We start from the raw sequence: 13,501 nt of genomic DNA, 5'->3' as shown, positions 1-13,501 counted from the left end.
GGAGTAGGGCTAATTTGGGACTTAAAAGGGAATTTACACATGGATGAAAGGGCCATGGCTGAGATATTGAATGAATACTTTGCATCCATCTTTACCAAGGAGGTAGATGCTACCTAGGCCATGGTGACAGACAAGGAAACTCTTGTCACTAGAAGGGTTCAAAATTGATAAGGAGGTAGTGTTGAGTAGACTGTTGGTACTTAAAGTTGACAAGGCACCAGGACCAAATGAGATGCCTCCAAGGATATTGAAGAAAGTGAGAGTAGAAATTGCAGGGGCAATGGCCATAATATTTCAGTCTTCCCTAGACTTTGTGGTGGTGTTAGAGGACTGAAGGTTATAAGGATAAGCCAGCAATTTCAAACCAGTCAGTTTAACTTCAGTGATGGGCAAGATTTGAGAAACAATTATTTGGGATAGAATTAGTGGTCACATGGAAACTTATGGGTTGATAAGAAAGAGTCAGCATGGATTTCTAAAGGGGAAATCATGTTTAGCTTGCTGGGTTTTTTTGGAGAGGTAACAGAAAAGGACAATGAGGCTAATGCTGTTGATGTGTGCATGGACTTTCAAAAGGCATTTGACACAGTGCCACACAACAGATTTGTGAGAAAAGTTATTGTTCATGGAAGAAAACGGACAGTAGCAACCGCATACAAAATTGGCTGAAAAATAGGAAGCCGAGAATAATGGTCAATGGATATTTTTCGTGCTGGAGGAAGACTTGTAGTGGAGTTCCCCGGGGGTGGGTATTGGGACCCTTGTTTTTCCTGATACAATTAATGATCTAGATCTTGGTATGCAGGGGACAATTTCAGAGTTTGCGGATGATATGAAGCTTTGGAATGTTGTGAACTGCGAGGACAGTGTAGAACTTCAAAAGGACATAGACAAGTTGGTGGAGTGGGCAGGTAGGTGGCAGATAAAGTTCAACACAGAGGAGTGTGATGTGATGCATTTTGGTAGGAAGAACATGCACAGACAATATAAAATAAGGGGCGAAATTTTGAAGGTGGTGCAGGAGCAGAAAGACTTGGGTGTATATGTGCATGGATCATTGAAGGTGGTACAACAGGTAAAGAGAGCAGTTAATAAAGCATATAGTATCCTGAGCTTAATTAATATGGGCATAGAGTACAAGAGCAGGGAGGTTATGCTGAAGTTATATAAGACACTTGTTAGACCTCAGCTGGAGTGTTGTGTACAGTTCTGGGCGCCACATTATAGGAAGGATGTGAACACATTGGAGAGAGTGCAGAAGAGATTTACAGGTTCCACAGATGAGAAACTTCAGCTATGAGGGTAGATTTGAGAGGTTGGGACTGTTCTCCTTGTAGAGAAGGTGGCTAAGAGGAGATTTGATAGCGATGGTTCAAAATCATGAGGGGGTTAGACAGAGTAGATAGGGAGAAGCTGATCCTGCTCGTAAAAGGATCAAGAACAAGAGGGCACAGATTTAAAGTGATTTGGAAAAGAAGCAAATGTGACATGAGAAAAAAGTTTTTCACGCAAGTGGTTCGGGTCTGGAATGCACTGCCTGGAAGCGCGGGTACGGGGAAAATGCAGGGCAATGGCAATATAATGCTCATTTGGAGAGCCGGTGCAAACACCATAGGCTGAATGGCCTCCTGTGTCATTAAAAATCAGCAGTTCCGTGCCTCGGTCTTTGCACGCCTCGGCCGTAGTAAGCCTCTGTCACCGCACGTCTTCGCCACCGCGTTCCCCTTGCCCACCTCAGCCACCTCCCTGTCCCTGTGCCCACGCCAGCTGCCTCTCTGCCCCTGTGCCTGCCCTGGCCATGTCCCCATGCCTGCCCCGGCCGCCTGTCCCTATGCACGTGTGTCTCCCTGCCTCTGTGTGTGCATGTGTCCTTTTGAAGATTGCAGCCAGCCAGAGTAGGATGTGTAATGAAAATAGTTTCCATTTTAAAAATATATCTCTGTTTGTTTGCACAGTAATTGAATTCCTCGGCAGTATGTTAGACATTCAGATCTGCAGATGCACTTTTCAAATAAACTCAGTCTGCGATCTTGTGGTTTTGTGAAATATCACAACAGGCCTCAAAAGATTATCTTGCATGGTTGAGACATAATGCAACATAGAGAAGAGCAGCTGTTTTGCTAATGATATAAATGTCTGCGTTTTCAATGCAAAGATGACACACGTTGGGATTATAAATTTCTAACCCTGCGATAAAGTGAATGCAGAGCTCTCTCTGGGCACAAACATTTTGTAATGCACTATCTCCTGAATGTTGTGCAGGAAGTGTTGCGTTTGGGTTATATCTATGTGTAACTCTTCTTTATAGGTGTTTTTCCCAGAGGATGTTGGATCAAATAAAGGAGCTATCATTGGTCTCATGGTTGGAGGTGTTGTCATAGCAACAGTGATTGTCATCACCCTGGTGATGCTGAAAAAGAAGCAGTATACATCTATCCATCATGGGGTTGTTGAGGTAGGTAATTATTTACCAACTGCATAAACCCAAACAATCTGCCGAAGATCTCTCTTTATATCCTGTTGGTAAAAATGCTGTTTTTGCATTGTATTTTCCCCCCTTTTCCAATGTTCTCCCTTGCCTGAATTTTTTGATTTATTGCTGAGCAATCACTTTCTCTACTGTTCTCTGCCCAAGTAGACATTATTCACATTGTACAAATGATTTGTTCTGCCAAGCGAATTCTTATTACTCAGATCAGCTCAGGAACTAACATTGTCACTCCCCCCAGGGCTTTCAATGTAAAACTGCAGCCTGAGGATAGCAAATAACATTGGTAGTGGTAAGTGTAAGAAATAGTTGCAGGATGTCACACTCCCAGTCACTTGGCCCATTCATGCATGACCCTTAATGGTGGGTGTTGTTTTACTGCAGACATCAGCCTGTGAGATTAATGTGAATTTGACTCAACAATTTACTAAACATTGGTCCCTGAAAGTAGCCAAATGACTAGCTTTGTCGATCTTTTGGTATTCCAAGTTTGCATCCTCCCGATTATTTGCTGTGATACAGTTTCATATGCTATATACTGTCTAGTGCTTTACATAATTTCTGAGATGAGTTTGCAAGCTATCCAACTTTATGTTACAGCCTATGATGCTCACATAAACATGCTTTCACGAAGTTACATCGAGTTTACAGCACAGAAAAAGGCCATTCACCCCAACAGGTTTATGCTCCACACAAGTTATCACAAGTTGGAAAGTAGGCGTGTTACAGGAATCCAGGCTTGCACGCCAGCTTTGTTTTCCCCACCCAAGTCTAGAATCCTAGACCTGAATTTTTCGGTCATCCAGTGCGCACAATTGGCGGGCCTGGGAGCAGACAGGAAATGGGCTACTGGCTGCGATCAGTCCCCAACCACGATTTCACACTGGCTGGCCAATTAATGACCAGGCAGCGTGAAACACACACTGAAATGCTCACCACTGCTGGAGTGGGGGCAGGGAGAGGGCAAATACCGACGTAACCGAGGGTGCGGGTGAGCGCTTTGAGAAAGCTGCCTGAAGGCATGCAGCTGCCCCAAGGAGCTGCGAACCTCCAGAGACTAAAGGACATGACAAAAATGCTGCAAAACATGTCCATGCAGCACAATCAAGCACCTGAAAGCATACCTCATTTAACAAAAACAGCACCCAGATATCTCTCTTTATTTTATTTCCCATGGAAATTTCATCCCGTGCTGGGTCAAGGTTTGAGCAAAAATGTGAATGCCCCCTGGGAGAATGGCCAGTCCACCAACCATGAATGCAGATGGGCCACGTAAAATCGCTGTTTATTGCATCGTTAATGGGCTTATTTGCCAACTTAATTGTCGTTGGGCACACTTCTGACTGCTGCACACACCTGCCGAGCGAAATATTGCTTGAGTGTGCATTGATGTCGGGGGGCGCTCGCCCTATGTCATCTCGCGTTATTTCGCGTCCGTTTGGGTCAGGCGCACGCCCATCTGTGGGATGTAAAGTTCTGGCCCTCAGGTAAGTTCTGGTACCACGTCCTCCCCGCCAACACCCCTCCCCCTACCTCTGCACTACTGTCATCCCCAACTGAGATCAGCCATCTGTGCTCAGAGTAAGGATTGAACCTATTATCTTGCTACTTGGCTAAGTGCCAGATAAGGCAATACATTATCACATTATTAAAAGACAGCATTGGACATAGCGTAGAAAGCATGAATAAATGAATACAGATGAGATGGATCAATTAGAAAGTTCAGCGCTCTAACCCCATACATAGCAGTACTAGATTTTCTCAAATAAGTTAGAACAGCCCTGATGACTGGAGTATAGTGAAATCTCGCAGAGCGGATTGCAAAACAGTGCACCAGGTTCCCACAGTAACATTGTTTTCGCACTTTTATATTGCATTTGAGTCTTCTCAGAGAAATTAAATTGCTTTTTTTTTGCACTTCCTGTTCATTCCCAAAAAAGCCACCAACAATGCACAGTACAATTTATACTCTTTAATCTAGCAAACACTGAAATGCTTTTCCATATTTACCCAAATCCTCTGTGTCTATGTCTTAAAGTTGTCTTTTTACATTATTGTCAAGCCCACAGATGTCTCCTTGAAGACTGCTTATTATTGAGGCATGCTCAAGCAATTGGGAAAGGACCAAGTTGGCATTCTGTTACTGGGTAACCCTTGGAGGGCGCAAACCTTTCCTTTAAGAAAACTTGAATATAACTCCATAAAGACTTGGGTTCAATGTCCAGTAATGGCCAAGTATTTGGATGCAATTGCTATTTCATACCTTAGATTAAACCATTATAAGGTTGGAAGTATTAATTTGCACCAAGGAGCATCAGTTCATGTGTTTCATTTGTCCTTTCTTCATCAACCATGGCTCAATGGGTAGCACTCTCACCTCTGAGTCAGAAGGTCATGGGTTTAAATTCAGTTCCAGAGACTTGAGCACATAACCCAGACTGATAGCCCAGTGTAATACTGAGGGAGTACTGCACTGTCTGAGAAGCTGTCCTTCAGATGAAGCCTTACAGCAACAACCCCTCAGGTAAATGCAAAATATCCCAATGCACTATTTTGAAGAGGCGTTCCCCCTGGCATCTTCGCCAATATTTATCCCTCACCCACAACTGGAAATATCAGAACTAGTCTGTATCATGTTGCTGCATGGGGTGTGTAAATTGGCTATCACATTTGCTACATTACAACAGTGACTACACTTCATAATGTAATTCATAGGCTGTAAAACATCCTGTAGTATTGAAAGGTGCTATATAAATGCAAGTCTTTTTGCTCTTGTTCTTTTTATAATCGCCTTTTTATTCTTGACTTGTGTGACCTTGTGTAACAGGCTTTAACTGCCTTCATTGATGTCCTTTGAAACTGGAAAATTCCACTCACAAACCTACTGAAATCACAGGATCTCAGAATTTTAACGGCACAGAAGGAGGCCATTCGGCCCATGGTGTCTGCACTGGCTCCCCAAATGAGCATTATGACCTAGTGCCATTACCCTGCCTTTTTCTCGCACCCTTGCACATTATTCCTATTCAAATAATCGTGTAATGCCCTCTTGAATCCCTCGATTGAAACTACCTCCTCCACACTTCCAGGCAGTGCATTCCAGATGTGAACTACTCGTTATATGAAAAAGTTTTTTTTCCTGTCACGGTTGCTTCTTTTACAAATCACTTTAAATCTGTGCCCTCTCGTTCTTGATCCTTTTACGAACAGGAACAACTCCCTATTTGCTTTGTCCAGCCCCCTCTTGATCTTGGGCATCTCTTTCAAATCTCCTCTTAGCCTTCTTTGCTCCAAAGAGAACAGTCCCAACCTCTCCAATTATCCTCATAGCTGAAGTTTCTAATCGCTAGAACCTGTAAACCTCTTCGGCACTCTCTCCAATGTGTTTACATCCTACCTATAATGTGGCACCCAGAGCTGTACACAGTATTCCAATTGAGGCCTAACAAGTGTCTTATATGAATTCAGCATAACCACCCCCCCCTTGTACTCTATGCCGCTATTAATAAAGCCCAGGATACTATATGCTTTATTAAGTGCTCTCGCCACCTGTCCTGCCACCTTCAATGATCTAAGCACATATACACCCAAGTCTTTTGCTCCTGCACTCCTTCAAAATTTCACCCCTATTTTATATTGTCTGTCCATGTGCTTCCTACCAAAATGCTTCACCTCACACTTCTACACATTGAAATTCATCTACCACCTACCTGCCCACTCCACCAACTTGTCTATGTCCTTTTGACGTTCTACACCGACCTCGCAGTTCACAACATTCCAAAGCTTCGTATCATCTTCAAACTTTGAAATTGACCCCTGCACACCAAGATCTAGATCATTAATATGTATCAGGAAAAGCAAGGGTCCCAGTAACTACCCCTGGGGAACTCCACTACAGGCTTCCTCCAGCCTGAAAAATATCCACTGGCCATTGCTCTCTACTTCCTATTTTTTTCAGCCAATTTTATATCCATATTGCTACTGTCCGTTTTATTCCATGAGCAATAGCTTTTTGCACAAGTCTGTTGTGTGCCACTGCGTCAAATGCCTTTTGAAAGTCCATGTACACCGCATCAACAGCACTACCCTCATCAACCTTTTCTGTTACCTCTTCAAAAATCTCCAGCAAGTTAGTTAAACACGATTTCCCCTTTAGAAATCCATGCTGACACTTCTTTATTAACCCATATGTTTCCATGTGACTGAAATTCTATCCCAAATAATTGTTTCTAGAATCTTGCCCACCACTAAAGTTAAATTGACTGGTCTATAATTATTGGGCTTATCCTTACAGCCTTTTTTGAACAAGGGTGTAACGTTTGCAATTCTCCAAACCTCTGACACCACCCCCGAGTCTAGGGAAGACTGAAAAATTATGGCCAGTGCTCCTGTAATTTCTGTTCCCACTTTCTACAATATCCTTGGATGCATCTCATCCAGCCCTGGTGCCTTGTCAACTTTAAGTACCAATAGCCTATTCAACACTTCCTTCTTGTCAATTTTGAACCCTTCTAGTGACAGAGTTTCCTCATCTGTCACCATGACTTGGGTAGCATCTACCTCCTTGGTAAAGACAAATGCAAAGTATTCATTTAATACCTCAGACATGGCCCTTTTGTCCATGTGTAAATTCCCTTTTAGGCCCCTAAAAGGCCCTACTCCTCATTTTACCACCTTTTTACTATTTATATGTCGATAGAAGACTTTGGGATTACCCTTTATGTTGGCTGCCAGTTTTGTTTCATAATTACTCCTTGCTTCTCTAATATGCTTTTTCACCTGCCCTCTGAATCTTCTGCATTCTCTTAGGAAATAGAGATAGTTTAACTAAGTTATATTTGTATTTGCGGGTGTTAGGAATGAGTTTTAGTTTTGAAGTTTAAGTTTGATTTGTATTTCTGTATGTGTATGTTAAGAAAGGTCAAATGGAGTTTTAGTTTCACTTTAAAAGGCTGCTTGCTTTTCTAATGAGAAGTTTACGATCCCTATAAAGTAAAAGTAAACACGAGTAGAAAGAATAATGCTGTTGCCTCGCAACAGGGAAGGCAGATAAGCAGGTTCCTCCCACAGACAAACACACAGAACTAAAGAAACAACAGTTTTAAATTCAGTTGAAGCCAGGACCCCAGAGAGACTGAACACTGGGAAAGGGAACTGCAAATTTCCCAAAAGAACAAAAAGGTCCCAAACTAAAGAAAAACCCTAAAAATCCAGGAGAGTGGAAGAGGGAAAAATCCAAAGCAGACCTTGTAGTCAAAAGGAAGGACAGGAACCTGGGAAAAGGTCTTGTTCAGTGAAGTTAAGAGTGAGGGACAGAGAGAAAGGCTCCAAGCTTCAGATTTAAAGTGAGAACAGCTTGCAAGAAGGTTCAAAGAGACAACTGAGAGGCTGTAATTCTCTGCTATGGGTATGTGAAGCAGTGGTGTACTGTTACAGCTGAGTTGGTGAGAGAGAGTGCATGGAAAACAGCTTGAATGCATATGGTGACCCAGGGAAGAGGAACATCAGAAGGAGAGTTCAAAACCCTGGAGGTGAACCCTTGTGAAAGATGTCTAAGAGAAAGCGTCGGTTTGGGATAGATTCCAAGGCGAGGTCTTGGAGATTGGAAACCCTTGTGTGAGGGGCAAAATTCAGTGAGACTGGTTAGCTCACGGTGTGACAAGTATCTGGGGGAAGTTGGGGAGAGATCCATAGCATCTAGTTGAGATGGCTTCTGTCACTTGAGGTCAGGTTATGGTGTGTCTGACCACTGGGTGCCATAGGTTTATAAAGATAGGTTTTGTGACTTATGCTATCCTTACAGACCTGTATATATCTGTAAAGGTATAGTTGTAGGTGAAGGAATATTGTAATATAGTTCGTCTTTTCTTGTTGAATAAATGTTTTATTCTTTTGTAACCTGACTCCTGTAACTGTTCAGTAGCTACTCTCCACGTATTTAAACAAACAAACAAAAGTTCCACCCTCGGATCAGGCTTGTCCAGGGGTGATCTCAGCTGGGGATCATAACAATCCTTCTTGGTTCTCAATTGTATTTTCTACCTGACATCTGTCATAAGCTTGCGTTTTCTTCTTTATCTTAATTTCTATCTCCTTTTTCATCCCGGGAACTGTGGATTTGTCTGCCCTACCTTTCCTTTTCAATGGTTTATACCTTGACTATGCCCGAACCAATTCTTTTGTGAAGGTAGCCCATTACTCAGCTACACTTTTTCCTGCCAGTCTTCCCTTCCAGTCTTTTTGGTCCAGCTCTGTTCTTTCCCCATAGAAGTCGGCTCTCATCCAGTTAATTATTCTTACTCAGGATCTCCTGTGTTCCTTTTCTATCATCACCCTAAACCATACAATACAATGATCATTGTCTCCTAAATGTTCCCCCACTGACACTTGACTTACTTGGCCCACCTCATTTCCAAGAACCAGGTCCAACAAGTGTGCCTTTTCTTGTTGGATTGGACACATACTGTTGTACAAAAATTCCCCTGAACACAATCTAGGCACATCTGCCCCCCTCCGCCCTTTACCACTGTCCCAGCCTATGTTCAGGTAATTAAACTCTTTAATGCTTGTGTATCTCTGTAGTTTCCCTGCAGATTTGTTCTTCTATGTCCTTCTCATTAGTTGGTGGTCTATAGATTACACCGAGCAATGTAATTGCACCCTTTTTGTTCCTTAGCTCTAGCCAAATTGATGCTGCCCTTGAACCCTCTGGAACATCCTCTTTCTCCAGCACTGCAAAGCTCTCCTTAACCAATACCACCATCCCACCTCCTTTCCTTCTTTCCTATCTCTTCTGAACACCTTGTACCCGGGAATATTTAATATCCAGCTCTGCCCTTCCTTGAGCCAGGTCTCTCTTATCGCCACAACTCCATATTTCCACATGGCAATCTGCGCTTGTAGCTCCCCAATCTTATTTACTATACTCCATGCATTCACATACATGCATATATAACCCTGATTTAGATTTTGTTACTTTCTCCTCTACTCTGACTTTACCTATTTATTTACTAACCTCTACGCTAGTGCTAAGTTTCCCTCCCAGTATTTTGTGCATCCTGCTATTCCTTGCTAGTATTTTTTCTTGGTTCCCACATCTCTGCCGAGTTAGTTTAAAACCCTCTCAGCACTAATGTAACGCCCCGCAAGGAACTCAGTCCCAGCTGTGTTCAGGTGCAACCCGACCGGCTTGTACAGGTGCCATCTCCCCCAGAGTCAGTTCCAGGAATCTAAAGCCCTCCCTCCTGCATCGTCTTTCCAGCCACGCATTCATCTGCCCTATCCTCCTATTTCTATACTCACTGGCATGTGGCATTGTGAGTAATCTGGAGATTACTACATTTGAGGTCCTGCTTGCTAATTTTCTACCTAGCCCACTAAATTCGGATTACAGGACCACATCCTCCTTCCTACCTAAGTCATTGATACCAATGTGGACCACGATCTCTGGCTGACCACCCCCTCCCAGAAGAAGGTCCTGTGGCCACTCTGCAACATCCTTGACCCTGGCACCAGGGAGGCAACCTACCATCCTGGAGTCACGTCTGCGGCCACAGGAACACCTGTCTGTTCCCCTAACCAATGAATCCCCTATCACTGCTGCCTGTGTCGCAGTTTCTTAAACCAGGATATAAGGTTGAGGTTTAATTCCTGATTGTTGCTAACAATTAAGGCTATGTTAATGTAGGTGCTGCTCCAAAGCAATTTTCAGGCTTCCTAACATGCATGGGCATGCGTAGAAAGTGCACCTTGCAAGTAATCATGCTGAACAACTTAACTGGACTGGAATACAATTCCTTTGGCTAGTGAGGCAAGAAATAATCAGATAATTGTCCTGTGATCACTGTTGGGAGTGCAAACCCCTGGTCTTCAGGACAGGTTGGCTCGGTTGTGATGTCCTTCATGATCACGTTGCCCACTGGCATTTGCTTGAGCCTCACGTGTAGGGGCATGACCATTTAGGGCAGGTTTACCGAATAGCACATGGAACCTTACCCCAGGGACAGTCAGTGATTTCAGAAAAGGAGGTGTGAACTGACAAATGGGAAAAGAGTGGGGTTAGAATCTGTTCAATATGTTGAACATAAAACTTATAAGGAACTGCAGCATAGTAATTTCTATGTGTTACTAACTGCTTATGCAGTTTATGATGAATGCGTAGAAAGTAAGCCAAGAGATTATAAGCAAATAGCACAGACCAGAACTTGGTGCATTGCAGTTCTTCAAGGCTGTGAAATGCATTATGCAATCTTTTTTTTTAAATATCAGCAAAATTGTATAATTCCTTGCCTCTTATCAACAGGTCGATGCCGCTGTAACTCCAGAGGAACGCCATCTCTCAAAGATGCAGCAAAATGGCTACGAGAATCCAACGTACAAGTTCTTTGAACAGATGCAAAACTAAAGCGTGCTCACGCATCTGTTCTAAACAGTAGTATAATCTCCCGAGCTGGACAGCATATGAAAGCTTCTACTGTGTGGTGTTCAGTTTGCCCGAGACACTCCGTGTACCATTATTCTGCTCATTCTCGCCTTTTTTGAACAGCTGTGCTGTAACACAAGTAGATGCCTGAACTGGAAGAAGCGAAAATTAAGAAACAAACACAAATGTATTCTTGATGAGCATTTTAACTGTTTCACTACATGATTATTAATGAATGTTTTTTGTGAATTGTTAGGATTTCTCTGTACTTAGTGCATGATGATATTTGTCTCCTACCCAATTGCTATTTATCATGTAGTTTGTTAGCAGGTTGTACTGTAATCTTGTGATTTTGTGCAGATTATGAAGTCCTTCTTAAATTGCGACATGCTTTAACATATTTGTGCTGCAATCAGTGGGGAGGGGTGTTGGGTGCTTCTGTCTTGGTTGGTTTAAACTGCTTCGCAGGTGAGCGGATACCATGCTGGTTTGGTATTTCTTTTTTGAGGTGGGTGGGTGGGAGGGGTGAAATAGGGCAAAGATGAGAAAAAGCAGGCTTACTATGCAGTAAAATTGTAGTGTTAATGTTGATTATTCCAGGTAACACAACGGAACATTTTTTTTCTTTGCAAGAGAGCTGCTGTTAAACTGAATCTTCTTTGATGCTGTACAGTGTCTGTGAGCTACAGGATAAAGGAAATGTCTGGTTTCTTGTGCCTGTGTTTTGTGTACCAATCTCAGCGTTGTTTACTTAGGATCTTTTATCCATGTTAATCTTTGATTCTTTTTCTGAATGTAACTGTATTAGTTATGTCCCTGTGGCTTGCATACCCCCGTGACAAAGCAAGCAACTTCATGGGGACATGCTCGAAACAGATGTATATACTGAGATGTGCTCTCAGTGGTAAGATGGGTTGTACAGATGTAGCTTTAAGAATGGCTTTCTACAATGTATTACATAAATAAATTTAACACGATTCTTAATGAACTGTAGCTTGAATACTGTTTTTTTTTTAAACATCTTCAATTTGTTTACAGTGAGGGCTGTTTGTGCTGGGGAATGGCAATGGCAGCAGGTTGTTTTTATTCATTCATGGCACCTGAGCTTCGCTGCAAGTCTATTTATTATCCATTGCTAATCACCCTTGAAAAGTTTGTGGTGAGCTGCATTCTTGAACCTTCGCCGCAGTTCATGTGGTAAAGAGAGTGTGTTCCAATATTTTGACCTAGTGACAGTGAAGGAGTGGTGATATAGTTCCAAGTCAGGATGATGTGTGTCTTGGAGAGAAACTTGCAGGTGATGGTGTTCCCATGTGTCTGCTGCCCTTGTTCCTTTGAGTAATAGTGGTTACTGTTTTGGAAGGTGCTGTTGAAGAAGCCTTGGTGAGTTGCTGCAATGCAGATTGTAAATGGGACACACTGCTGCCACTTCATGCCAGTGGTGGAGGGAGTGACTGTTTAAGTAGATGGATGGGGTTCCAATCAAGTGGGCTGCTTTGTCCTGGATAATGTTGAGCTTCTTGAGTGTTGGAGCGACACACATCCAGACAAGTGGAGAATTTTCCATCACACTCCTGACCAATGCCTTGTACATGGTGGGAAAGGATTTGGGGTATCAAGAATTGAGTTTCTCACTGCAGAAATCCCAGCCTCTGACCTCTTGTAGCCACAGTATTTATATGGCTGGTCCAGTTAAGTTTTTGATCAATAGTAACACTCAGGATTTTGATATTGGGGGATCAGTGATGGGAATATCAAGGGGAGATGGTTATATTCTGTTTTTTTGGGGATAGTCATTGCTGGGCACTCGTGTGGCATAAATGTTGCTTGCCACTTAGCTCAAGCCTGAATGTTGTCCAGATCTTACTGCATATGGATACAGACTGTTTAAATACCCAAGGAATTGTAAATGGTGTTGAACAATAAGTCATCTGCGAACGTCCCCACTTCTGACTTTATGATCAAGGGAAGGTCATTGATGAAGCAGCTGAAGATGGTTGGGCCTAGGACATTACCCTGAGGAACGCCTGCAGTGATGTCCTGGGCCTAAGATGATTGCCATCCAAGAATCGCAACCATCTTCCTTTATGCTAGGTATGACTCCAACCAGTGGAGAGATTTCACCCTGGTCCCTATTGATATCAATCTTTGCTAAGGCTCCTTGTTGCTACACTCGCAACAAATGCTGTCTTGACAACACCTCATCTCCTGAAATTCAGCTCTTTTGTCCATATTTGAACCGAGGCTTTAATGAGATCTGGAGCCAAGTGGAACCCAAACTCAGCTTCCTTGAGTAAGTGGTGTTTGATAGCACTGTCAGTGACACCTTCCATCACTTGGCTGATGTTTGAGTAGACTGATGGGGTGGTAATTGGCCAAATTAAATTTATCCTGGTATTTTTCTGGGCAGGATGTAACCGGGAAATTTTCCACATTTTGGCTATGTGCCTGTATTGTAGGTACAACATTTAGATGTAGGACTAAGCTCTCTGCTGGTCTTCTCTCCGCCCACTTTATTGCACAATTATCACATGCCAAAGCAGGGCACTGGGAATTTTTACTTTTTGCAGACTTGAATATTGCTAATAGAA

At 42.9% G+C, this 13,501-nt stretch overlaps 1 protein-coding gene across 4 annotated transcripts in view; it reads left to right on the top strand.

Annotated features, from left to right (window-relative positions):
- LOC121290967 (amyloid-beta A4 protein-like) overlaps positions 1-11,898 on the top strand; it is a 186,801-nt gene extending 174,903 nt beyond the window's left edge. For all 4 annotated transcript variants that reach the window (XM_041212048.1, XM_041212047.1, XM_041212046.1 and 1 more), the window contains 2 exons: positions 2,309-2,455; positions 10,791-11,898. In XM_041212048.1, the coding sequence (XP_041067982.1) occupies positions 2,309-2,455; positions 10,791-10,892 (249 nt within the window). In that variant the 3' untranslated portion in view covers positions 10,893-11,898. The remainder of the gene's footprint in view (positions 1-2,308; positions 2,456-10,790) is intronic.
- Positions 11,899-13,501: the final 1,603 nt, after the last annotated feature.

The sequence above is a fragment of the Carcharodon carcharias genome, chromosome 18 (assembly GCF_017639515.1).
Source record: "Carcharodon carcharias isolate sCarCar2 chromosome 18, sCarCar2.pri, whole genome shotgun sequence".
NCBI classification, from domain to species: Eukaryota; Metazoa; Chordata; class Chondrichthyes; order Lamniformes; family Lamnidae; genus Carcharodon; species Carcharodon carcharias.
This window is presented reverse-complemented; position numbering and strand designations above follow the sequence as displayed.